Source organism: Kwoniella bestiolae, chromosome 7, assembly GCF_000512585.2.
Source record: "Kwoniella bestiolae CBS 10118 chromosome 7, complete sequence".
NCBI lineage: Eukaryota > Fungi > Basidiomycota > Tremellomycetes > Tremellales > Cryptococcaceae > Kwoniella > Kwoniella bestiolae.
This window is the reverse complement of record NC_089247.1, coordinates 608239-634149: the sequence shown is the minus strand read 5'-3', so window position 1 is coordinate 634149 and position 25911 is coordinate 608239. Positions and strand designations below refer to the sequence as shown.

The 25911-nt window shown below is 45.9% G+C and overlaps 8 protein-coding genes across 8 annotated transcripts; 2 read left to right on the top strand and 6 right to left on the bottom strand.

Moving 5' to 3' along the window:
- Positions 1 to 274: 274 nt before the first annotated feature.
- Positions 275 to 2647, bottom strand: I302_108159 (uncharacterized protein; the record flags this gene model as incomplete). The annotated part of the gene is made up of 11 exons (XM_019194070.1): positions 275 to 304; positions 370 to 429; positions 528 to 675; positions 784 to 980; positions 1051 to 1219; positions 1284 to 1442; positions 1509 to 1676; positions 1740 to 2194; positions 2282 to 2394; positions 2451 to 2507; positions 2569 to 2647. 11 exons carry the CDS (start codon positions 2645 to 2647, stop codon positions 275 to 277), a joined length of 1635 nt encoding a protein of 544 aa, XP_019044193.1.
- Positions 2648 to 3341: 694 nt separating this feature from the next.
- On the top strand, positions 3342 to 6886 carry I302_108158 (uncharacterized protein; the record flags this gene model as incomplete). The annotated part of the gene is made up of 12 exons (XM_065870615.1): positions 3342 to 3520; positions 3598 to 3723; positions 3792 to 3927; positions 4003 to 4333; positions 4401 to 4486; positions 4619 to 4893; positions 5026 to 5145; positions 5215 to 5423; positions 5499 to 5623; positions 5838 to 6003; positions 6072 to 6443; positions 6591 to 6886. The coding sequence occupies 12 exons, from the start codon at positions 3342 to 3344 to the stop codon at positions 6884 to 6886; spliced, it is 2421 nt and encodes an 806-aa protein (XP_065726687.1).
- Positions 6887 to 7106: 220 nt separating this feature from the next.
- Positions 7107 to 9225, bottom strand: I302_108157 (ATP-dependent rRNA helicase RRP3; the record flags this gene model as incomplete). The annotated part of the gene is made up of 5 exons (XM_019194072.1): positions 7107 to 7538; positions 7733 to 8048; positions 8176 to 8354; positions 8448 to 8655; positions 8882 to 9225. 5 exons carry the CDS (start codon positions 9223 to 9225, stop codon positions 7107 to 7109), a joined length of 1479 nt encoding a protein of 492 aa, XP_019044195.1.
- A 535-nt stretch (positions 9226 to 9760) lies between these two features.
- On the top strand, positions 9761 to 12729 carry I302_108156 (uncharacterized protein; the record flags this gene model as incomplete). The annotated part of the gene is made up of 11 exons (XM_019194073.1): positions 9761 to 9910; positions 10061 to 10131; positions 10205 to 10298; positions 10362 to 10605; positions 10680 to 10768; positions 10823 to 10926; positions 10992 to 11121; positions 11182 to 11264; positions 11328 to 11614; positions 11665 to 11719; positions 11778 to 12729. The coding sequence occupies 11 exons, from the start codon at positions 9761 to 9763 to the stop codon at positions 12727 to 12729; spliced, it is 2259 nt and encodes a 752-aa protein (XP_019044196.1).
- Positions 12730 to 13263: 534 nt separating this feature from the next.
- On the bottom strand, positions 13264 to 15680 carry I302_108155 (uncharacterized protein; the record flags this gene model as incomplete). The annotated part of the gene is made up of 9 exons (XM_065870614.1): positions 13264 to 13410; positions 13485 to 13580; positions 13656 to 13806; positions 13897 to 14489; positions 14589 to 14755; positions 14871 to 15032; positions 15120 to 15245; positions 15333 to 15458; positions 15557 to 15680. 9 exons carry the CDS (start codon positions 15678 to 15680, stop codon positions 13264 to 13266), a joined length of 1692 nt encoding a protein of 563 aa, XP_065726686.1.
- A 1173-nt stretch (positions 15681 to 16853) lies between these two features.
- Positions 16854 to 18808, bottom strand: I302_108154 (uncharacterized protein; the record flags this gene model as incomplete). Its single annotated transcript, XM_019194075.1, has 14 exons — positions 16854 to 17003; positions 17075 to 17089; positions 17160 to 17412; positions 17483 to 17624; positions 17683 to 17724; positions 17790 to 17820; positions 17881 to 17930; positions 17988 to 18043; positions 18106 to 18143; positions 18215 to 18328; positions 18426 to 18504; positions 18581 to 18615; positions 18683 to 18709; positions 18773 to 18808. The coding sequence occupies 14 exons, from the start codon at positions 18806 to 18808 to the stop codon at positions 16854 to 16856; spliced, it is 1068 nt and encodes a 355-aa protein (XP_019044198.1).
- A 610-nt stretch (positions 18809 to 19418) lies between these two features.
- I302_108153 (uncharacterized protein) lies at positions 19419 to 21522 on the bottom strand (the record flags this gene model as incomplete). Its single annotated transcript, XM_019194076.2, has 12 exons — positions 19419 to 19691; positions 19780 to 19830; positions 19897 to 19996; positions 20059 to 20121; positions 20219 to 20254; positions 20365 to 20513; positions 20628 to 20697; positions 20762 to 20835; positions 20945 to 20994; positions 21080 to 21188; positions 21262 to 21283; positions 21434 to 21522. 12 exons carry the CDS (start codon positions 21520 to 21522, stop codon positions 19419 to 19421), a joined length of 1086 nt encoding a protein of 361 aa, XP_019044199.2.
- Positions 21523 to 22908: 1386 nt separating this feature from the next.
- On the bottom strand, positions 22909 to 24936 carry I302_108152 (uncharacterized protein; the record flags this gene model as incomplete). Its single annotated transcript, XM_065870613.1, has 13 exons — positions 22909 to 23163; positions 23225 to 23275; positions 23345 to 23373; positions 23441 to 23469; positions 23514 to 23576; positions 23655 to 23690; positions 23771 to 23919; positions 23996 to 24068; positions 24141 to 24214; positions 24287 to 24336; positions 24401 to 24509; positions 24613 to 24712; positions 24836 to 24936. 13 exons carry the CDS (start codon positions 24934 to 24936, stop codon positions 22909 to 22911), a joined length of 1119 nt encoding a protein of 372 aa, XP_065726685.1.
- Between the last annotated feature and the right edge of the window lie 975 nt (positions 24937 to 25911).

Sequence of the window (25911 nt, the reverse complement as noted above, 5' to 3'; positions counted from 1 at the left end):
CAAGATAACAGCCATGCACCATGCACCAAGCAGCGAGAAGAGGGCTTTTGATATCTCACATATCAGGAACACTATGCTCAACATGATGACTAAAGTAGAATAGCGGTAAGAAATGAAATAAATACACAGGACAAGCTGCAGAGATATATGCTTCTTCCGCCAACTCAAGAAGTCATCACCACTACGATGATATCTCGGTATCCACTTGCTGCCCATCACCCCTGACACTGGAGCAGATCTAAATACTCTGTGCCAGAGTGACTAGAAACCCTCTTCATGTGTCTACCGTAAACTCCCATCGACGCTATTGCCCAGTCAACTCTTTAGCTAATCACTTATCCATCAAAAAGCAGCCATCACCAAACTCACCTCAAGATATCCCCTCAACGTATCATCCATAAGTATATCATGTCGTTTCTGCACGTATGCCTATGAGATCGCCAACATGATTATCAGCTTAAGACATTGTCACGGTCGACAGATCAAGCAGACGGAGAAGAGGTGATACATATATATGGCGTACTTACAGCTTGATTCGTGATATCCTGTCTTAGCTTAGCTATACTGTCCGTATCGCTTATATTCTGTTCCAAGAGATATCCCAGATTCTCAACGGCTCTTTCCAAATCACGTTGATTATCTTCGAACAACTCGGTCATATTGTTTCGTTTTAGGCTATAGTTGATCGGATCAGATTAGCATCGAGCCTCGCTTGCTTGCACATGACCGTACAGTACCAAAGAGGGGTTTGCAGAAATTATGAGTGGATACCAAACAACTTACTAGAACGCCATACAGTATGACCACTTCAGTGTGATTCTAGCTTTGATGACAGCGTCCACAGCCTGTTTGGCAAATTGAACCTCTATCCAAGAAAGATTCCCGCTATTCTGCATCTGCTCCATCTTCTTTTCCGTCTTTTGGTAGAACTCCGCATCAAGCTTAGCAGAATGTTCATGGTTCGCCCATCGGTTGAAGTACTGCATAGTCAACAAGCCATCAGCTTGTCTCGTCCACAACGAGCTACATGTTGAAGAAGCTGACACTCACATGTAAATATCTCTCCAAGCTGGCTCGGGATTTAGCCTGAGTATCCCTTGCATCTATTCCTGACTTCTCGTCATATCGATTACATTGATACCACGAAGTACCGTGTTCCGACCAAGGTCCCATGCATACCCAGCAGAACTCGTACTTGCACTTCTTACATGTCATATGGCTAGAACACCGACTCTGGTCAGCTACTCTAACCGTGTATGATACGCGAGTCATATATAGCTCACTTGCATCCACCGTTCTTCTCTATTGTCGACTGACATTTCGAACACTCCTTAGTATTTGCTTGAAGCCAATTAGCAGTTTCGGAGTCGTCTGCGCATTTCTTTTCCCATAATCTGACGATTCGACATAAGACCGGACGGTGACTTGCTGCGTAGCCGCACCTATGAACGCAATTTTCAGATTGATAAGCTGGTAATTCCGCACAAGGAGAGAGCAAGAAAGCTCACCCGAAACACAGATCATTTCCACATTTGCATTCTACCGTAGGGACCAACTGATTGAGCATCCTTGTAGGTGCCTGTGAACATTCAATGATATACTCGCAATTCGGATGAGGACACCATCGTAATGTCGGAGAATCAGCTACGAACGCGGCGTTCAGTAGATTATGATATCTGACACGACAATTGATCATAAGCTCCGGGTCTTTGGGCTCGAAGAGTGAGATGGCAGCTTACCTCTTCGATATATCCTTCGTCACCAAATCATCGATAACTTCCTCCCTCACTATCCTCTTACAACCACTCTCCATACACTGTATCTTCGCACTTTCACCTTCACCCTTGATCTTTCCCGACAGATATTCGATCCAACAATCCTTGCAGAACCTGTGATCACATCCCATAGAATATGTCGAGGAATAGTCGTACTCCATACAACAGATCGGACATTCGAATGGACCAGTAGGTTGAGTGGATCTCGTGCGTTTCAGAAGGGAGGAAGGGCCGGGTCTGAGTGATCGATTCGATCGTTTGGTGGGTGAGGGAGGAAGAGCGGTGGTTCGGGCAGTGGGTGATGAAGATGGTGATAGGCCTGCTTCCTCTAATGCTTGGGAGGGATCGTTCCAGAATTGTTCTTGTAATTTCTCGGAGTTCCAGACGTAATGACGAAGGAGGATAGCTGCGCTTGATGACTGGAGGATGTGAGTCAGCTTCCTTCTGACCTTTTTCAAGATGCAGGGCAGTCAAGGGAGCCGATGAAGTAAGATAGTCAGACTTACAGGAACTTCCAATAAGGCCTGTACCTTGCTAATCTCCTTGTTCTGCATATCAATAATCTCCTGTAACGTCTTTACTTTCCATGACACATCATACGGCTTCTTCTGCGGTGCTTCTGCATGTATCATATCATCAGTTTCTTACTGCCCCAGGCGAGAATGGATAACTAACCCTCTATAGCGGGAGACATAGCATCATAAACGTCCGGCTCGGAAGTAGAATCGATATCTACCAAAATCTCTCATCAGCTGACCTCGAATTTCGATCGGGAGAAAGCTGACTAGCTCACCTATCTCCTCATCCTGATCAAAGCCATCATCATACTCGTCCTCATAGAGGAAATCATCATTATCGCCGTCGGAAGACATCCCGCCTGGCTTGGTCTCTGACCCTTCTTGAGGTGGCGTAGGTGGCGAGGTGACTGTTTCTTGCTTGATTGCCTTTCTGGCTGTTCCTATGGTAGGTGTAGGTGAAGGGGAACGTTGACGTTTGTTATCGCTGAGCAAAGGGACTGTGCTGAGTGAGGGATGATCGGACTTCAGGGTGGCGGTTGGTTGTGGGTGGAGGAAGAAGGGACAATGGGTGAAAGTGTTATTGGCGATGTGTTATAAGCCGAGGGTCGGTTCAATACCTGCAACGTGAGGTCTGCTGAGTGAGTGAGCCTGTTTTCGGTTAGTGATCTGTTTATATTTCCATTTGTTCCATCAAGAAGAGGAAGAATAAGGAAGAATGGAGTCTCAAGATGTTATGGTATTGGTATTGGTATCAGCCGTGATTACACTATCTCATGCCATCGCAATCCACACACACCCATGAAATATCACGTGACATTCGCTCATCTACCCGGCCAAAGCGCGATCCTCCTTCCTTGATATTTTTGATCCCGCTTCAATTCATGCTTACGTGGGATACCTCCTCGTTGATCTCTACACGCTTGACATGATCATTCGGTGCTCCTGCTCCTTCACTGTTGATATCATTCCAAATAGCAACAACCTTTAATCTACTTCTCCATACATTTTGAGCAAGCTTAGGGAGGGTTAAGCCCGCCATTCAGCAAAGATGGTATCCCCCTCAACACCCTATCAGAACTTTGCAAAAGTCCTCTCATCATACCATGATCAATATTCCGAAGCTGGTCCATCAAGCTCGTCTTCCTTGGATTCACCAATACGGTACGAAGCGGTACTGGATGAGGAAGGAGGGCTGATCAGAGCTTTCATGGGTGCATTGGAAGAAGTGTGAGTATGCTCGTCCTGTCCACCTACATCTGACTGCTGACTGTAAAGCTAAATGGATTTATATTCATGGTATGTAGGATAAAATCCAAAACACCCACCACGAGTTCATTCGAAATTGACAATGACGAGCAAATAAGTTTGGAAGAGCATCAGGCATTATTAAGTGAACATAGGACGTGGCAGCTTCTAAGAGCGGTCTATGAGTAAGTTGAGCTTTCGTCAGAAACCCGTTGGACAGGTACATCCAGCTCATGTCATTTGGGTGAAACAGAAATCAGATACATCGTTCTGATCCCAACTTCATTCCTGGCTCCTCACAACAACAAATAATACAAAATCCCTATAGCTCCCCTGAAGATATCATGCAGATACTGATCAACGAAGATCCAGAATTATCTTTATGGGCTGTAAGCTTTCTCGCTCCTTGCAACCCTGCGTATATGGGGAGAATGGCTGACAAACTTCTGTATACCACAAAACAGACATTAGTAGATCATCTCCAAACAAGACCATTTTCATCCACCGCCCCGCCCCTTGAAGCTCGACATGGCTATCTCCCTTCCACACTGCGACGAGCCAAGACAGCCAAACAACAAGGTATATCATTAGATCCAGATTTCACGCTTAGAAATCCCCACGGACAAGGTCTGGCAGGTGAAGATCAGACCTACCAGACTCCCCTGTTAGAGACCTTATGGGATCTAGTGCGACACGGTGAATTGGACCAGGCAATCAAAGTTTGCGAACAGGGTGGAGAACCTTGGAGGGGGGCTACGCTAATGGGAGGGAGAAGGTGGACGATGGGTGGGATGAGTGAGTCGTCAGCTGTTGTGAAATTGATGTATATCGTGACTGATCAGCTGTTCGATTCGATTTGTAGCCAAGGATAGTATTGGAATAAGTCCGTTGGAAGGTAATAGGCGGAGAGCGTTATGGAAGAAATCTTGTAGAGCTATTGCGAAGAACGTATGTCTATCCCTTGTCTTCGACTGAATCCTCTCTTCGAGAACTGTCCATACTTGCCCACCAATTTCGAAGCTTCTCCTCGCATCAAAGTTTTGCTATATATGACTTTACTTACCGATATCATGTGTCTAGCCAACCCTCTCTCCAGCCGAACGACAACTCTACGCCGCATTGATATCCGACCTCCCCACCCTCCTTCCATCCTGCGACGATTGGGAAGACCACCTCTGGGCGCATATCCAGCATCGTATAGAAAATAGACTAGAACAGCGTTGGCATGATTTAGGAGGATATTGGGAAGAGGAGAGTGGGTTGTTGGGTAGGGATGACGAGGATGTGGAAATTGCTCAAGGGGGCTTGGAAGAGGTTTTCAAGAGCATGCAGGGGGTACAGAAAGGTGGTGTTGCGTGAGTACGGTTCCATCTGTACAACATGGAGCGATCTTTGCCGGGAAATTTCTAAGTGACAACATACTGTCCTGAGTGTACGTCAATAGAGGGAGATATGGTGCTGTGCTGACAGTGGTTTCACGTATGCAGCAACGCAATGTCAGATCCATATCATGTGGCCCAACGCATGATCATCCTTGGTCGTACGGATGCGCTGTTCAACCAATTTGCAGATCAACTATTGAAGATAGAAGCTAGTGTCTCCCCAGAGTGAGTGACATCCTTCAGCCATATTGATTTTGCAGAATCATGGAGATCTGATCGTTCGTCACCACTTAGACTCGTCGGTCCACTGGTCCGATTCTTCGCTCATCTCGTCTTGACCCTCCGAACTCTTGGTCAACCCGTCCCTGATTCAGCTGCGAATGCAATTATCCAAGCATACCTGACGATATTAGAGAGGGAGGGAAATGATTCGTTGGTCGCTATGTATGCGGCGTGTCTGAGGGAAGGAAGTGGTGAAGAGAGTTATGCGAGATTCTTGAGGGGTAAGCTAAGCAATTCTTATAGGATCATCCTGTTGGACAAAGTAAATGTACTAATTGTATGTGACTGCTCTGCAGCGATGGATCCCAACGCCACGAGGGAACAGAGGTTGGAAGCGTTATCAAGAGCCAAGCAGCATAATCTGGATGTAGCTGTGATTGCTAAAGAAACTGTACGGATGATATTATCAGAAGCTTTCGAGGTGAGTTCGAATTGGATTGTTTTGTCATCTCTGCGAGAAACGTATAGTCGTGCCATTGAGTGCCAAAAGTAGCGCATAAGGATGACAAAATGGCAAGGCTATGGTGTTCTCTCATTTGCCACTTTCCTTACATATCTTGCTACAACTTCGTTTCTCACTCTTCATCCAATTCTCACCGTTCTCAACGCTGATGCATACATTCTATCTCCCATAGGACATCCCATCCTTGTCATCTTCCGAACCCGACATCACCTCTGTCTCCGTCGGCCTATCAGAGCGCGATGTCCAGTTGATCAGATCGATAGAATGGCTCACCATGATGCCCGAGACGCTGGGAGAGGCTTTGATGAAATCCAATGATGTTTCGAGATACTTCCTGGGTAAGTATACTTGGGATCATTGGATTGCCTCCCTCAAGGGAACGAGATACTAACGGTGTTCGTCCTAGCACTGGGCAAACCCAACGCCGCCCAATCACTCCTCCGTACCCTCCCTCCTTCCCTTGTCGAAATACTCTCAACAACCTCACTGAGAGAGGACGAAGAGAATCATCTGATAGAACATCAAGAATATATCAAGCTGTTCAGCATATTCTCTTCGTACGAGGTATTGGCTGATCTCGAGTCGGACCCTACCAAGAGACCGAAAGAGACTTCCACGAAGTTGGAGAAATATAATTACAACAAGGCGGTGTTGGGCGCTGTGGAGAGGGTTTGGGAGAGGACGATCGGGCTTCTACAGCCGATTGGACTGGGAGAGCAGGAGGAGGAGGGGGAGGAGGGGTGGTTGAGGTTTAGGGTTAGTAGGAGGGTTGAGAATGGTAAGTGCACATGTCTGCCTCTTACCCTGCACAAAGGTTTCTCATTCCCTCCTGTCTCCATCATATCAATCACTCCCAAGAGGAGGTTGATCAAACATGTATACTCATTCACGGATGGAAATTGCTGACCTCCACCCGATACCCCAGGCGCCAAACGTAAATCCGAGCTTTCAACCATCCGAAAACTATTCATCCCCTCTCTCATCCTCCAACTCCACCAACTCCTCTTACTTCGATCCGACACTTTCCCCGAACTGTTAGACAAGGCATTGGAACTGATAAAGATCGTTGCGAAAGAGGATAATCACCTGTATGAGGAGTTCTTACCTTCCCAGGGGAGTGGGGAAGGAAAGTTGGGGGTGTATTTGGAGAAGGTCAGGGAGGTTGGGATGGTTTGTTTGAGGGTTGGGAAGGGGGGTTTGTTTGGGGTCAGGTCCAATTGAGGGGTACGAGATCTATTTTTCGGAGACTACAAATTATATACAGAGCATGCATGATGTATATAATGCAATATTACTCCTAGGTATAATATCGTATCGATTCGGGACGAACGTCCTAAGAGGGTTATGATAATACTTCAATCCCGAGCATTGAGAAGCATGGGTATTTTCAGTAGATGCATATCAAACTACCCAACCCAAAACCACATCAGATCGTCCAACCCTACCTCCTAACCTTCTTCTTCCCCGCACCCCCACCTCCACTAAACTTATTCTTCTTCCCATTCTTCTGATACCCCATCCCGGCCTCATGGGAATCATCGTCCCTATCCCTATCGTCCCCATCATCTCCGAACTTCCTCTTACCACTCCCCATATCTCTGCCCCTCTTCCCTCCCTTTCCTCCATTACCCAACTCCCGCATCTCCACAGCAGCCTCTCGATTCGCTTTAGCAACTGTATCGCTGAGGAGACTGACCGCCTCTTTATCGACATCGAAGGAAATCATCCTCTTGCCTATGTGTGACTCGATACGCTGGAGGATCTCCACGTCATATTGCGTTACGAGGGTTATGGATTTTCCGGATCGACCTGCTCGGGCTGTACGACCTACTCTGTGGACGTAGTCTTTTGAGTTGGTTGGCATGTCGTAGTTCTACTTTTGGAGTTAGCTAGGTTCATTTATGTGTAGTTGTTTCAACATGAGTGAGGTTATGGTAAGAGCATGAATTGTATAAATTGGAAGTGGGATAAATCAAGAAGCTCGAGGTGCAAGGGAAAGATAAGGTTGTAGGTCGAATAGAAGTGTAATAAAAGCAATGAAACAGCAGTGAGTTAAAGTCAACTCACAATGACCAGATCCACCAGCGGAATATCCAATCCTCTACTAGCCACATCCGTCGCGACCAGTATGCTCCTCCCACCAGATTTGAACTTGTTCAGACTTGCCAATCTCATTGACTGAGACATCTGACCGTGGAGCGGTATAGCTGGGAAACCCAGTCTTCTGAGGATGATGGATAATCGCTGAGCGTCATTGACGGTCCTGGTGAAGATGATCATGGATGAGGAGGAAAGTTCGTTGGTTAAGTATATTAGATGGGTGTCTTTGGATTTGAGGGGGAGGAGAAGGTAATGCTGAAGAAGGGTGGAGACTGTTGAGTATCTGTGTTAAATATATCCGTAAGCCTTCGACTTGTCTCCCTTGATGTGAAGATTTCTATCGAAGGAGGGGACAACTCCCTTGATGAGAAGAGGACGGGTGCAGGTAGAAGAGGGAAGTTCCGACTTACTTGGATGACACTTCCACTCTAACAGGCTTGTTCAAACTTGCTCTCTGCAACTTAGCAACCTTGGTAGTCATCGTAGCAGAGAACAAATACGTATTCCGTTCCTTAGGTATGACCTTGAGAATCTTATCTATTATAGGTCCGAAATCCATATCAAGCAACCTATCCGCTTCGTCCATTACCTATGATCAGCCCCCATCAGCTTCGCTCATCCATATTTCGTTTCTTTGAGATGCGCTGTTTGGCTCTTGACGAGACTCAGCGAAAAAACTCACAAGATATTTCAACGATTTCAAAGAGAACCCCTTGGTGTTTTCCAAATGATCCATCAATCTACCTGGTGTGGCTACTATCACATGAGGTCGTTTGGACAATGCGATAGATTGAGACATCATATCCATTCCTCCTACTATCGTGGCTGATCTTACGCCTATGCCTGAGCCGAGAGAGGTGACTTGCTGAGATATTTGGTATGCCAATTCACTAGAACAGAGCAGTAAGTTAGCTTGCGGACTGTATAAGGGAGATACGACATTCGGAAAGAAGAGCGAAAATAGCCTAGAGGAGGATAGAAGGGAGAAGTACGATGATCTGAGAGATATGAACCCATATCATAGAGACATTTGACTCTCCGGGATAAGATATCGAGAAGAGAACCTGTCTATACCCCATTGGTTACACGATGACACATATAAAAGCAATGACTCACCGAGTAGGTGCAAGCACAAGCGCAAAGAAAGGCTGAGGGTTCTCCCAAAGACTCTGCAATATCGGTAAACTGAACGCCGCAGTCTTACCCGACCCAGTCTGAGCGAGACCTATAATATCCTTGCCCTCCAGAGCAGGTGGGATAGACTCGATCTGAATATCGGTGGGTTTCTTAAACCCCAGTGATTTACATGCTTCGCATAGTTCGGGGGAAATACCGAGGTCTGAGAACTGTTTGTTGGATTCTGAGGGGATGGGCGCGGAGGGATCGAATTCTGGGGAAGGGGATCTTGAGGGGGAGGCGGAGCGGGAGGAGGAAGCTTCTGATGAGGGGGAGGCGGACATGGTAGCGGGTATTTGGCCTCTGCGCTGGTCAAAGTGGGCAGCTAAGTCGTCTTTGCTAGATATATGGGTGAGTGTAATATCAAGGAATTGAAGTTGGAAAAACAAAAAAGTTGAGCGAGAGTCATCACCTCCACTTGCCACCATCACTTAGACGACCACGTGTCACCCAGGGTTAATGGAGAGTCAGGTGAATATCCTGTGCTGTGTTTTTCTGTTATTTTATCCCATTCTGCTGTTAGTAGTCGCGCCTGTCTTTGATTGTGTTCTATTGTTGGTTGAACGGAGGAGGGCTGAACATGACAACATACATCATACTGCATCAACATTGACTTGGCAACATAATCCTATATCCTTATTCACATAGATCACTGACCAGTCTTACTATAGCTATCGTTATCCATCTCCTCTCACCGCCACCGACACGAAGCCCTCTCCTCAAATTATCATAGATGCATCAGTAACACCAACTAAAAGCTAAACAAACCTCAAATCAACGAACCCTTCCTTTCCTTTGGTCCTGTGAGACTCGTCCAACATGGCTCTTCCTCCTCGACGACCCGTAACTTCTGGTCAAGGATCAAGCTATGCAGATGTGTCGGAGCTGGACAAGTACAAGCTGATCTCGAATATTGGTAAAGGGAGTTTTGGAGTTATAAGTAAAGTGCAGAGGGTAACGGATGGGAAGGTGAGTTCAGTTATTGGGTGAAGCACGTTGTACAGATGTCATGTTGCTGGTACTACCAAATCATCTGTCGGGACATAATGCTCTCACTGTGCAATAGGATGCCGTCTCTCCATAAGTAGCTGGGCTGACTACTGCATTGCTCCCTCCCAGGATTTCGCCTTGAAACAGCTGGATTACTCGAAGATGACAGAAAAAGACCGTAAGCAGATTTTGGCAGAAGTGTGAGTTGAATGTTGCATCTCATGGAGCGAAGTGCTCATCAGCTTATCCGAGTGTGTGAAACAAAATGGACAGAGCAATTCTCGATTCGCTAAAGCACCGTAATATCGTTCAACTTATACAGAAGATCAAAGATCCGAAAAATGAAAGGATATATATTGTGATGGAGGTGAGCTTGTCGGTATTGATGTCAGGCAAATCGGTCAGCTCATAAGACCTTGTTCATTTGCAGTACTGCACATCAGGAGATCTAGGTACACTCATCCGGAAAGCCCAGAGATCAAATCAACCTATACATGAAGACAAGATATGGAATATCTTCTTGCAGATTACGTTGGCATTACATCATTGTCATTGGCCATCTGAGAGACCATCAAAATTAGGAGTAGCGAGACTGAGTCAAGGTACTCAACAGACTGCTGATGGTGGAATTGCGAGATACCAAGTGCTACATAGGGATTTGAAACCTGAGAATGGTATGTTTAATCGTATCTCTAACAGCTCGCTCGATAACGTGTTAGAAGCAGAGCTGATGTGATTTGTGCATTAGTATTCCTCTCGGATGAGTTTGTGAAACTTGGTGATTTTGGACTGAGTAAGGATATGGGTACTGCTTCGTTCACTTCGACATACGTGGGGGTAAGTTGGTCATCAAAGGATAATGGCTTTGACCTTCAACTGACATCTTCACAGACCCCATTGTATATGCCTCCTGAAATTCTCGCCGAGAATCGATATGATACCAAATCGGATATATGGAGTTTAGGTTGTCTGGTATATGAGATGTGTGCTTTACAGTAAGTCGACCTGGCGTCGACGAAAGAAGATGAAGGCTCGTCAATTGATGTGAAACCATTCTTAGCTCTCCTTTCTCGCAAGCTCAGACACAAGCCGAATTGATCTCGCTTGTGAAATCAGGCAAACTGCCTTCCCTTCCTGCTCAATATTCACCTGCACTGAAGAGCGTGATAAAGGCGATGTTGACTCTAAATGTGAGCTAATGTTCGAACCAGTGTCATCGGGGTGTATATAGCTGACGATTGTGATTGCAGCCTGTGAAACGACCCTCAACAAAAGACCTGTTGGAGATGGATGAGATGAAATTGCATCGCAAGCTATTTACCGTCCAGAATCAGTGAGCTATGATTCTGTCAATTTCCATCAACAGCCCCAGCTCATCTGCTGACATGAACTTTAGAACATCGCTTCTTTTATCAAAACGGGACGAGCTGAAATCTTACGAAGAACAACTTCGAGCGAAATCATTAGCACTAGACGATCGTGAAAAGGCCATAGCAGCTAGGGAGGCTGCGATTGAAGCACGAGAAGCTATCTGCGAGACGAAGAATGAGGAAGCAAAGGAAACCCAGCGGAGATTGAACCAGGCTGCAGAGAGCTTAAGAGGACAGTGGGAAAGACTTAGAGAGGAGAAAGAGAAATTGAGCTTGGTTGGAGGAAGTCAAGAAGCCCTGGCGGATGAACCTCGTGAGCTAGATGCCTTTCAGTCGGAAAATCACAGCTGATACATCTTGCAGGTCCTGCTAAGTCCTCTGCTCCTCCTTTATCACGACCCGGTCTCGAAGAGCGAAGGTGAGCTAATGAAGGAGCACATTTTGACCATGCGACTGCAGCTGACGAATTGATATAGCAATACGTTACCTTTGCCCGCCACCTCCCGATTCTCCCGTCTTGCTCATCCAGCCTATGTCGACACTCCATCCAAAATCCCTCTCGCAGCCATCTCATCACCGACACCCTTGGATAGATTTGCTCATCTAGGTATTCAGCCCAAAGCTGCTACACCACTACGACGTAACGCTACGAAATCATTGGGTAACTTAGCCGCAGCCGCTAAGATGGATGCAGAGCGAGATGCAGCTGCAGCGGCAACTAGCGTCGTAATGGGAGAAGCTACCCCCGCCAAACAGATCAATCGAGGTATCCCATTCCATTCAAGACAACGAAGTAGTATTGGTTCTCCAGATGATTTGAAGAACTACTGCGAAGATATCAGTATGGCCATCGCTACTCCCATGTCAATTGCCAGTCCATGGTTGATGAGACCCAGGAGAAGTTCTTTAATTCCTGTCAACCAAGCTTCTGGCTCTGCCTCAGGTTCGGGATCAGGATCTTCTTCCGGTTCCTCTTCCTCCAACTCGGAATCCGCCTTACCACCCACCATGATACCTGCACCTATCCCAAGCAACAACTTCACATACAAAGAAGCTGCCACCCCTGCTAAATGGAATATGGAAGATCCCGACCTACCCTCCCCCTTCCTTACCGCATCCATTCCTTCCCATACCGCCAACTCAGGAGAGAGACAAGTACTAGGATCTATCAACCCACCTCAAGCTCAGGCTACGACTTCGATATACCCAAATCTGAGCAGGCAACAGACCGAGCCTATCCTGAAGAAACCTATAAACCCGGCTGGATCAGGTAGTATACCGAGAAGCAAGAGTGGGAATATGGGGTTGAATCTGCATCAGCACGTTTTGAGGAATAATGCGATTGTTGCGGGACGTACGAGCGGGGATGGGTTACCTGGGAATGGGCAGACGGGGAACACCATCAGAAGGGTAGGTGGCGGACGGTAGATTACTGACCATATTAGGAAAAGAATTGTTTCGTTTAAGCTTGAACAAGCGGGTTGAGGGTGTTTGGGACGCTTGTATACCCCCTTTAGAGATGTTAGCTGGAATCTTTTTTCTTCACGTATATAATACTTTATATCTGTATGTTGGTATCAATCACTCTATAGCATGTATACAAAGAGTACTCTCCAAGGTAAAATCCTCGATGCGAGCAGGCGCGAGTACTTTGTATCCAACACGCAAAGCCAAACTCATCAAATTCATCGCTGTTATTATTACTATTACTTTGTACTATTATACCAATTCCGACCAAGCAAGACAAAACCTGGAACCCATTAGGAGATATATATGAAACGAATTAAGGACAATCATCCTGATACTGTATCAGACCCCATGAACCTCTACTTTCTATAATCAGAGATAAAAATCCCGAAAACAAAGAAAGATATGTAAAACACAAACCAAACTTTTCTCAGAAAATCAAGCCATTCGCGTATTTCTCCCTTCCTTGCCTCTTCCCAAGCAGAACCATCCTAGTCAAGCGCTCTGAGGCTCCTTCTCCTCAACATGCGCCGCACCGTCTTTACCACCCCCGAAACGGTGTTTCAACGTCATGTCGAACGCGTTGACGTCGGTAGTAGCGAATTTACGTGCGGGGATACGACGTTCGAATAGGATGTCGAGCTGTGTCATCAAAACAAATATGGCATATCAGCTTTGCTTTCCCGAATTGATCTCAATCAATCACCAAAACGCACCTCGGCGAAAGTCCTTCCTGCAGGTTCGGGGACTCTGAAATAAGCATATACGAGACAGAGGAGACATGATCCGCCCCAAAAGAAACCTGCGTAGTTCTGTGAAAGGCAGGTCAGCTTGCAATCTCAGAGAGCTGTATGACCTGAGCAGGCAGAAAGGAGAATTAGACTTACACCCCAGTTCCACGCCGTTGGATTGATCATATAAGGAGTCAAGACGTTGTTGATGATGGCTACTACGTTGTATGCTGCTCTGCCCAGCGCAACGGTCTTGATGGCTAATCTTCTTGAAGAGATCTCTCCGACCAGGGAGTAAGCAATCGTTCTATGCCGTCAGATGGTCAGCTTTGTTCCAATACGATCCAGGTTTTCTCAATTTTGTGGACGCGGCATTGTACGGAGGAACACCACTCACCCAACAGATAGTTGATAATTAACCGCCCAAACCAACATCATCGTCCCCGTCGCAAGACTCGCCGCATGCCTCTGACTATCGGGTACCAGCCCAATAAAACCCATCACGAACAACGAAATGCTCAAACCGACCAGCCCAAGTAATAATAGCTTTCTTCTTCCCAAACCCAGTGCCATGAGTGCCCATGCACCAAATGTACCAGCCATGTTAATACCGTATTGCCCCATCGCAAAGTCATACGCGATCGTACCGTCCAGACCGGCCTGCTTGAAGAAGTACGTCGAGTAATTACTAAATGTATTTCCCGAGAGGTTCTGGATCGCCCAGATCGCACAGACAATCTCGGTTCGTCGGAGGTCGATACCCTTGAAACAGTCCCAATAGGAGGCGCCTGACGTGATCTCCTTTTCGAGCTCGGTAGTATGACGAATCATATCGATCGTCTCGTCCACGTCGAAATCTGGATTACGCTTTGCACTTGTCAGTCGTATGAGAGATCGTTTGGCATCTTCGAGTCGGTTTTGACGGACGAGCCACCATGGTGATTCGGGGGCGAATATTACTCCGATGAGGATGATGGGTGGCCAGACCCACTACGGAAGTTATGAATTACCAAATTAGTATATTTGAGCACTTCGTTTCGAGTGGTGAGAATGGACGGCAATGCAATGGAGAGGAATGGTTGCACTCACTTGAACACCGTATGGGATCCTGTATGCCCACTGATCATCCCTGTTGAACATTGATCGAATGACACCAATACCGATCAATTGACCCCACCCCCAGCAGAAATTGGCGTAGCAAGTCAGGTAGCCTCGTAATGGGATTGGGCAGACTTCGGAAGCGTAGTTGATAGCGACTACAGGAGTGAACGGGATCAGTACTGCTATATTGCAATGGCTCAAGGACTGGAGCACCCGGTAGGTTCAAAAGTAGTTTTAGAGTGATGAGTTAAGTGAGGTAAGACAACATACTAGATTGGAATACACCCCATGGAATACCAGCCAAGATCTCAGCAGCCAAGAGCGTCTGGATATTCGGTGCGCAGAAGAAGATAGTGATCACCGCCATCAACCATACTAGGCAGACCATAAGGACAGGTCGATATCCATATCGTTCGGTACATAGACCGTTTACTAGATAACATATCAAGTATCAGCAGGTAGTCCATGACCATTACAGAGAATCATATCATTTTGGGAGATTGATTCGAGCATACTTACAGATCAAACCCAGGATCTGTCCACACTGAGCACCATTCGATAAACCAGATTGCCATCTCGCTGGAACTTGGTACGTCCCGTCTGAACCTAGGACACCATACTTCCTGTTGAATGGTTCGAAGGCGTCTATAACGAGTCCGAATGATTAGCAACAGAATAATACGAATTACTTGGATAGGTAGTCGAATTGTAGGTTGGGGTAAAAACACTTGCAGAAATTCCCAACTAAAGAGACATCGTACCCCTCCATGGCGCAACAGGAGGATATCAGAATGGACCATCCTATAGCCTTGGGATAGAGCTTGATACCTTCCAGTAAAGTCATCTTGTGCTCTTTGGCTATGCGTAGCAATCAAAATATCATCAGTATGAGTTGTGTTCAAGGACGGCAGAAGACACCGTCGACGCGTCGAGAAGTGAAGATGGAGATGACATACCAGTCGCAGAAGCAGCATTAGCGAACATGTTGTTGACCTGCTTCTCCTCGATGGAAGGTACTTTGACGTTCTCGTTCTCTATCGTACCGCTCACATAATCGAGGGAAGGCTGTTGAGGTGCCATCGTGATGTTCAAGACAATCGTCGCGTCGGTTCGATGTGTATGGGTTGGGTAGTCTTACGTATATGTAGAATATCGAGATGTCTCGTATTGATCACTCGTGCTCGTGCGTATAGGGTCGAAGTATGTGTCTGTCCGAGAAGAGACACTCGTTGTTGGCCAAAGGGAGTTGTTAATGGAAAGATCTAGAAGAGAATGAAACGCGTCTCTGTCTCCCTAAAGGCCCTGGGATCGTGAGAAACAGTTCCCAGATACGGTCGGTCACTGGTCGTTTGGTAGTAGTATGATCAAGTGAGTGTTGGAGTGTGGTCAACAGTAACACTATCAACAAGCTGAAGTGTAAGTAGATACTCGTAGAAGGAGAAGAGACGAGTCAGTATCAGTGGGGGGATATAAAGTAAGCAACAGGCGGAACCCCGTCAAATTTTCACCTGTGGTTTACCCTGAATCTCGCCATCTCTGCTTCTCATTGGTTCCCCATCTTCCCAACAAATTTGGCAGTACGAGCCATCATAAAACCTCTTTCAACCATCAAAATAATCATGTATATCATCGATAGAGGCCTCTGGGAGAGGTAGGAACCAAACAAACCTTTCGAAAGTAGATTAGATAGCATTAAGAACGAAGATTAGGGAATTAAATGGGAGATTGAGAGAAAAGTACGACTTTCAGTCCGAATCGGACTACCTCAAACAAGGAAGCTTGGGTTTAACGCCTAAATGTGGCACTTCCGCTGTGTTTTGTTCAGGGTAAGAGGGGTCCGATATCGGAGGTCGGAACTCGGTTGCACAGTGTAGGAACGGGCTGCTCAGTCACATGATCGGGTTGTGTTGTTGGGAGACTTTCATCTTCAGGCTGCGGATGATGATAAGATGGTAGAGATAGATTATCATGACCTATCGATGCTGAAAACATCATCGAGGCAACGTGATCAGGCAAACACATACAATGAAGCCAACGAAAATACCTGATTCTGAGCGTAGCCAGGTCTAGCAGTCGTGCATCCGTCAAATTGATGCATAACGTTTAAACTGATCAATCATAACATACCAGTTACCGCACGTTCGATACATCCTTACATTCATTTTGTACTAGATACGGCATATTTACTGATAATTCACCAATACCGATTACTTCCTAAATGACCTTTGGTCGCCTTGAGTAACCCAGCGACTTTTACATCAATTCACCATCATCAGATCTTCTACCATAAGCAGCTGGCAAGGCAGGTTTATTATCCAAGATCTTTTCGATCTCCTCCAATACCTCGGGAGTAAGTTTGGGGTAGATGTCGAGAGCCTTGACGTTCTCTTTGATTTGGTCAGGCTATACATACACAGCGTATATCAGTAACAATACAACGGAGCGAATTGACATTAGATACTTAAGTGACTTACTTTGGTAGCACCGAGCTATATCATTCGTCAATCAAACATTAGCGGCCAGCACAGAATTGCGAAGACAATTGGGAGTCAGACTCACAATACAAGTAGATACACCCTTGTGTTTCAAGGTCCAGGCCAACGCAAGACTAGTCATGCTTCCGCCCAATCGCTCAGCTACAGCGGTCAACTTCTTGACTTTCTCAATCTTAGCTTTACCCTCAGGAGAAGTGAGATGCTTGACATTTTCGTCCATTGCTCCGTTGAGGTTGGAGTGGTATCTTGATCCCTCAGGGATACCGTTGTTGTATTTACCAGTTAAGAGACCGGAATCAAGAGGTGACCAGATGGTACTACCGTGGACCGATGTCAGTCATTGGTGTACACAGAAGGTCACGACAAGAGGGAAAAGAGGGCACTCACCTTCCATAGTTCTCATATCTCCACAAAGGCTCATACTCTTGTTCGAATCGCTCTCGGGTGAACATGGAGTAATGAGGTTGTTCGGCAGCAGGTCCAACCATGTTGAGTCTTCTGGCGATTTCATGGGCTTGTTGGATTTGCACTGTTGATACGGTGTCAGCTTGTGTTCCCACGTCTCGTCTGAAGATCGATTAACTTACTGGCAGACCATTCAGAAGTACCCCAGTAGAAGGTCTTTCCAGCTGCAGTGAAGCCGCCGTAAGTCAGCTTTACTACCTTGTAATTGTCCTTCGGACGCCATACGTACTGTCGATAAGGTAGTTGAATGCCCGAACAGTCTAACAAAGCCAGAGTCGTCAGCTTGTTGCCGTACGAATTGTTGTGCTTATTGAGCTCACCTCTTCCATGGGAGTGGTGACATCAGGTCTATGAGCAAAGACGATGTCGACTATGAATGTTTCAGGATCAGCCGTAGTCCAGCATAGAGAGGAAAGCGATAACTTACCGTAATCGAGCTGAAGTCTCTCGAGGGAGTCGTTAAGACCTTCAATGATATGTTTTCTACATATCGACAAGGCTGATAAGCTTGACACCCTCCCGAAACTGGTATCGGCTTAGCTTACCTGCTCAATCCTCTGGTGTTGTGTCTCTCCTTTCGACCCTGTATATGTTAATGATCGAGCATCAGCCAAAGTGCTACAGGTGATGAGAGGCGGCGAAACGAAGACTCACGACACCAAAGAAGATCTTGGTAGTAACAATGATATCACTTCGCTTCCAACCGAGTTCCTTGATCACTCGTCCCATTTGGGTTTCAGATTCTCCACCGGCGTAAGCTTCAGCGTTCTGTGAGAAGTATCAGCAGCCATTCCCGTCTGATCTACATGCCCCCGAAAAACGAGGGTCGTGAATCGGCTAATGTAGATGATGACGATCAACTCACATCGAACATATTGATACCAGCATCGAAAGCGGTTTGCATCAATTCCTTGACGATATCACCTTTTTGCTCGTATCCGACACTACGAATGTCTACGTATCAGCAATGACTCGTTGCGTTGTAATTTGCATGACGAAGCGAAGGAATAGCACACTCACGTCAACCATCCTCCATAAGAGAAGACTGGTACTCGCTATATTACCGATTCGATGATCAGCTACATCCTTATCTTCTTTCGATAAAGATGATATACAACCCACGAGACCGGTGTTTCCGAGATTTCGGTACTGTCCAATTCATACTGATTAGCATCGATGATCCTCCTCTTTTAATGACACAATTATACGTACAAGCATGTTCTTAGGTTCGAAAGCTTGTCCTGACATTTTGGCTGTACTTGTATATCTGACTTGTTGTAAAGATGGTTTATAGCTGTTGATTAGGGATTTGGAAATGTTTATTCCTCTGAAAGACATGAAAATATACACAAACGTTTAGAAGGGAAAAGAAAGACGAAGCAACAGAAAGACTGAGGGGTATTTATAGATGATCTTCCAGATCTTGGTAGGCTGAAAACATGTGATGATCCGCTGGATCCTCTAAGACCCTACCAATATTATTATTTCATTTTATTCATTCACCCATTTCTCGATTCCAGGGAATTGTACCGTATCATTACTCATGGGCGCCATAGCCATGATGATATCCCATTAAAACAGAGTGGAGGTGGAGGTCAGTAATCACCATGCAATCACCATCAAATATACCGTAAGCCCGGTCTTCTCCGGGCCGTCATCGTGTTATGCAGTATGAACCTGACCACGGTGATTGCCCACCACTCCAGGCTAGAAACTGCTGCTAAAGATAATGGTAGACATAAGCGGCATACTCTCTGACTTATACAATTCATATCAAGTACAAAAAGTCGTGTATAAATCTACTCTACCAAGCTCATAACTCCATGTTACAGACAACTAGTCAAAGTTTCCAGGACAATCATCGTTCGTAATGACCGACTTGTTTCCTCTCATCAGTCAAACCCGTTCTACTCTCATTATTAATATAATCCAGCTTGTGGCTGGAACTCATCTCGCCCTCGGTATCGGGGGTGGTACCCTTCAAGTCGGGGACATGCTCAAGCTCAAGTGAAATCTCATCGAAATCCAAGGGGTCTTGAGCTGGTGTTTTGCGAGTCGAGAAAGTGTCGTGCTGCAACAAGTATCGAGGTTTGGGTTGATCCTTCTGTGGGAGTCCTTGATGGTCATCGCTCTGTTGACGTCACATAATATATGGTCAGCCACCAAAGTACACTGATAGAGAATCGATCGACTGAACGAAGAAAGAGATCAAGCTTTACCTGAACATAGGTTTCCGTCAAGACATGAACGATCGGAGGCTTAGAAGTTGTCTACACCAGGTATATCTCACCATCAGCTCCAAGAGATGATATCGAGATGACGAGTAACAAACTTACTCTCCCGGAGGATGATCCATGGGCAATTGCTCTTCTAAGAGAATATCTACTGTTCAGCGAAGCCAGTAAACTACAGGTGTAAAACTTTGATTGTAACCATCTGAATTATGACTCACGTCAGTACAAACGGAGGGCTTCAGATATAGCTACAATCCAACTTACAAAGGGTAAACATCCAGATAAGTGCTGGGGCAGGCATACGCGAAGATGAAGAATACGATCAACCTGTCATCATACAGCGCATCAATTGGCGGTCGTTATGAAGGGCAGAGGGAGATGGATATGTGTGCCTGAGTGATGCGGAAAAACTGCAAGGACGTACAGTAGAGTAGGAGGTATTTGAGTCTCGATCATCACTCTAATGGTAAGAATTAGTACATAGACTCTCCTACGGACTTTCAGACTAGCGACATCAAGTAACTGTCGTGTAAATTCGCGAGGATATGGGGAAAGGTAGAGCGAGCATACCTTATTAGCCTGGTAATCGTTCTATCCGTCTGCTTCCAACCTGTTTTAGACTTCCATAGCCCCCACATGATGGAACAAGTGATCAACAGAGCTGCGCCAAGTGCTCCGATCAACCAACAGTACGTAAAGGACGATTTTGAAGGTATGATCTGACAAGCTCGAAATTAGCAAATGGTGCGTTCGCGAACATAACAGACACAAAATGGAAACCAAGTCGTCTGAGAGGAAATGTTAAAAGAAGAACACAAGGGTTGATGGCTCACGGTTTTATGATTACTGTGAAAGATCTCCTGAGTGATGAAGAATCCAATAGCACCTGTGATCGATACGAGACTACGAAGCCAACAATTAGTCAGGTAAATCCCTTGTATCGGAAATTTTTGGGAGCGCAACTCACATTAAGCTGAGGATTGTGAGTGCCAAGATCATGGACCTGTGGGTAAGCTTGTAAGCACGATGGGTGAAGAATAGCTATATTGATATGAAACCTCTTTCCATCAGCTATTCACAAGCAAGAGGTGATCGTCCCACTGGGTCTAGGCTTCTTCGAGTCGAGGTCTACTGTGTCACTTCGACTTACCTGAGTGGCCGTCGATGGGATGATATCGAAAATACACATGTACGTGAGCTCTATGGAGCAAATGTAAAGCAGACAATTCGTCAGACCTTGTCATACAATTCCACACTACCATGAGGCGTAAGAGAAATAGCTCACCATCAAGAGCGGCAAAAGGAGCGTATTGCCCAAAATCATATACGAAGAGCTTGAACATCAACACAATGATGAAGATGCTCGCTCCCAGACTTGTTGAAGTAGTGATGATCTGACCAAGACTGTATCAGCATAAAGTATTGAATTTGTCGAACATCAATGTTCGCCATCAAGGTGAGACCCACCACACTGCTTTTCACGAATTTACTATCATCTTTGGAGTACGTCCAATACTCCATCATTTGAATGATCATGACTCCACATAGTAGCGCGTCATTCGCAGACCCATTCCAAGAAGAATAGATAAGATTACCAATGTCACACAGTCACGGGCGAGTCAGACATACGGACACTCACGATATGATGAAGGTTCCCAGATTGAGATTTTGATCCGCGGTGATGGAAGCTCTAGCGGCTTCCTCAAGGGCGATCTGCTCAGGTGTCATACTGTATTCTTAATCTTGTATGCTGTATGGCTCGCAGTGGTTTTAAGGTAAATTGATGATCAGTTGCTCGGGACTGAATCAAATCTTCCATTGAAAAAAAAATATCAGACAAGTATTTATACACAATCCCAAGTTATACCCATGTATGTCATTCTGGAGGATACGAGGGTAAGAACAAGTTGATCTTCCTTCTGCGTTGCTCTCACCGCCCATCCGCAGGTAGAATAAACAGTGAAGCTAGAGCCCTTCTCGCTCCTTTACCTGGTCCCGAAAGAAATTGAGGGTGTTTAAGTCTACTGGAGATCAGCACGACTACCCGCATTCCTTTCTCTCGCCTTCGCCTTCAAATCAATCTTGTTCCTGTTCTCTTATCTCGGAAGACATCCAGATAAAGTATAGTCGTTCCTAAACGTAATTGTAATTCAGTGCGTGAGAAGATGAATACCCCTGCCCTGCAGTCAGTAAACCTTGATTGATTGATTGGTGAGTGAAAGGTGATCCGTGCCACTCCCGACAACAGAGCTTACTCAACCCGCTGATTGTAACTTATCACAGAATCTGATAACTGCCAAGCTAAAGACAGCACCCGAGCTGGATACAGATGATCGAGATCATGGACCACACCAGATATGATGGTCAAATCGTTGTCCCCTGCGATACAGTAGATACCGAGCGCGAAGAGTGGCTCTTGAGTTTGGGTTGTCAGCATTGCTGTACGATATAACAGGTTTTAGCTAAATGATGTCACATCTTCCTTTAGCCACTCCAACTTGAGGATGAAGCATGCATATAGGGGTGAGTGCATTCTCAGGCATGCATCACAAGGATGAGTTGAAATTACCTGCATATAAAACTTATCGAGCTTAAACCCGTCTGTCAATTTGCGGTGCGAGATCCAAGTTGTGGCCGAACCCCTACCCTGAAATGCGGTCGAAGTATACTCTGATAGTTTATACGCAGATCTCCGCATTTGTCAGGTAGATGGGTATTGGTCGATCTCATCGGTTGACTTGGAGCTTGGAAAAGGGCTTGTCCGAGAGGGTCTAGATTATGACTTCTTGAGTTGAGCCAAAGAAGTTCGGAACAACGGTGTCCCTTTCATCCGCCACTGGATCGATTCCTGACGCACTGACCATGATGGTCGTCAAGCTGAGCCATACCCCAGATTGGAGATCCTGACGAGTACCAGATCACAAGATCAACGTTGATAGCCAAGATCAATATCTCTGGGCTCGAATGTGGCCTTCTCTTCATCTTCATCCGACTTCTCAGCTGTCATACATCCTGTTCATTTCGCGCATCGTCCAATACATAGAAGGTATGCACTGCTTGATCTGTCGGATCCCGATCGAAGTACCTCGCTGGCCACTCTACTCATGCATCTCATCATTTACGCTTATCAGTCAGCCCAGTCCTACTTGAATTATCCATATAATCCATCTTATGACTCGAGTCTCTATCTTCCAATTCCACAGCTCGATGTTCCTCGTCGAGGGTAGGTATCACATCCAGTTCGATTGAGTCGTCATCCAGCTCCAAGGGGTCTTTGGCAGGTTGTCGGCGTGGTGAGAAATGGTCGTTCTCATTCAGGTATCGAGGTTTGGCTTGGCCCTTGTGAGGTATTCCTTGTTGGCCGTCGCTCTGTTGTACATGGCGTCAGAGCACTAACACCAGTACGAGAGGTGGGGAAGCAGAAGCTCACTTGGACGTTGGTCTCAGTCAGAACATGCACTACAGGTGGCTTGGAAGGTGTCTACAGCCCAAATAACATGTCAGTCAGACTTGGAATGATAAGTGACGGACATCTTGTGATACTGCTCACCCTTCCGGAAGAAGATCCAGTGGTGATTGCTCATCTAAGTGAATATCGACTGTTGAGCGAAGCTAATAATCCGCAGGTATAAAATTTTGATTGCACCCATCTGTATACTCAACATCAAGGTCAGTCTGACTCAACATCAGTATAAGCTAAGGATCATCCTCGGACGTACAAAGGGTAGATATCCAGGTAATAATCCGAATAGCCAAAGACGAAGATGAAGAATACGATCAACCTGTAAAGCGGGCGTGACCTGGTTAGCAGGACGAGAAAACACCTACACCGTAATTACCGTTTTCAGTGGGTTACGTACAAGATAGTAGGAGGTAATTGAGTCTCGACCATCACTCTATATCAATGGCGTGACGGTGATCAGCCTGAACGTTCTCTGTCTTCCCGAGAGATCGACAGACACGGAGTACAACATACCTTATAAGTCTCTTAACAGTCTTATCAGTCTCCTTCCACCCAGTCTTGGACTTCCATAACCCCCACATGATCGAGGCAGTGATCAGAACATCAGCGCCGAGAGCCCCACTAAGCCAGCAATATGTTAAGGCAATCTTCGAGTTCAGGATCTACCGTCGATGCCCCAATAAACGACTGGTCAGTCAGCGAAACGTTTTGATCCTCATCGTAGTAAGGGAATCTTACAGCTTCAGACTTATTTTTGTGATACATCTCTTGGGTGATTGGAAATCCGATCGCGCCTGCGACAGATACGAGACTGACACAATAGAACCCCCAATGAGCTTTGTTGTGCGAACGATTGTTTCAGATTTCACAAGGTACAACTCACATCATCGCTATGATGATCAAACCCAGCGTCTTCGATCTTCCCATCAGCTTGTAAGCACGATGGGTGAAAAACAGCTGGAATCATGCGCCCTCTATGATTAGCTACCTCTAGCACACCTATGAGTTGTAGAACCACGCTTGGCTCACCTGAGTAGCAGTCGAAGGTACGATATCGGAAATACACATGTAGGTCAGGTCTATCGATTTCAACACGGTAACGTATCAGCAGCTAGCCATTTCATAAGGGTGATGAAGACTGACCTGGAATAGCAGCGAAAGGTGTATATTTCCCAAAATCATATACAAACAACTTGAACATCAACACAATGATGAAGATCGTCGCTCCCAGACTTGATGTTGTAGTGATCAGCTGTAACAATATCAACCCGCAAGATTCATGACTTAGCGTCTCGACGATCGTATGTAATACTGAAAAGAGTAAGGGGCAGAGGGGAAGAGGGGTCTCAACTCACCACACACCCTTTGTTGAACTTCCTATCGTGGGCGGAATATGTCCAATACTCCATCATCTGCGTGACCATCACGCCACATAGCAAGGCATCCGTACCGGATCTGCGATACATACAACATAGCATGATGTAAGCACACAAACATCATGCCATCACGAGTCGTATGACAGAACCGCACCAGGACCAACAGGTGACTGGGAGGGGGATGAGACTGTACTGCACTCACGCAAGAATGAAAGTTCCAAGGTTCAAATTTTGATTCAACGTGAGAGAAGCTTTGGCAGCTTCTTCAAAAGCGATTTCTTCAGGTGTCATACCGGAGGACATGTTACGCTACGTCGACTTGTCTAACCTAGGTCACAGATAAGTACCGTATCGAAAACAATTTACTCAGAGATACCGTTCAAACAATCCATGGTGGTTGCACGTCAGATACAAAACAGGGGGTGACCATGAGATGAACTTCATTTATATTGTATACCTCGATTCAAGGTAAGACCTGGTCTGTAGAAGTAGGAAATCTTCTTACATACCCCACAGATCTTCTCTGTTACCCTACCCTACCATATCCTATCTCCCCTCCACGAATCACATTACCATACCATCCTTTCCGTTTTCTTGGGCTCCCTTCACCCGCCCTTTATCAGCTCAACCTCTCAAATGTACATCAGCGTAGTCAAGTGAAGCTTGTGCTTGAGCCTACCGATTCCTTAATATCCATTTGATCTTGGCATGATCTCAAACCAATCATCTCCGTTGATGATTGCATCAGCATCATTCACTACAAGAAGTACCTGCATCGGGTCCCCTTCGTTTCCGTTTCCAGATCTTGTGTGGCGCAAATGATGGTAACCATGCCAGATCGTAATGCGGCCGAAATGCTTCTAAGGATACTGAATATCGATACTGTATCAGCTGATGACGAGATCAACAAAGAAGAAAGAACCCTGATCGGACATGGGGTATGATTGATCCGTTTGTGCTGGATGATTGATTGATGAGTGAAGGGTGAAAGATGATCTGTGCCATTTACATCTACGGGATTGAACTTTATTCGAACTTCCAAGATACGCTTGGATCGTTTCGCCTTCTTCTGGGGATTGAGTGGCCCTTGATGGGAATAGAGCAGTATCCACTTGATTGTCATAGTCATAGCCATACTCGTACATTCGTAAACATCTATATACCTTCCGGAGATCCATTCAATCCAGATAAGTTGATACTATCCTCCAAAGCAAGAACGAAAGATTGAAAACCTAATATGATGGATGATACATGATCTCTGATTCCAGAAGAAACGCA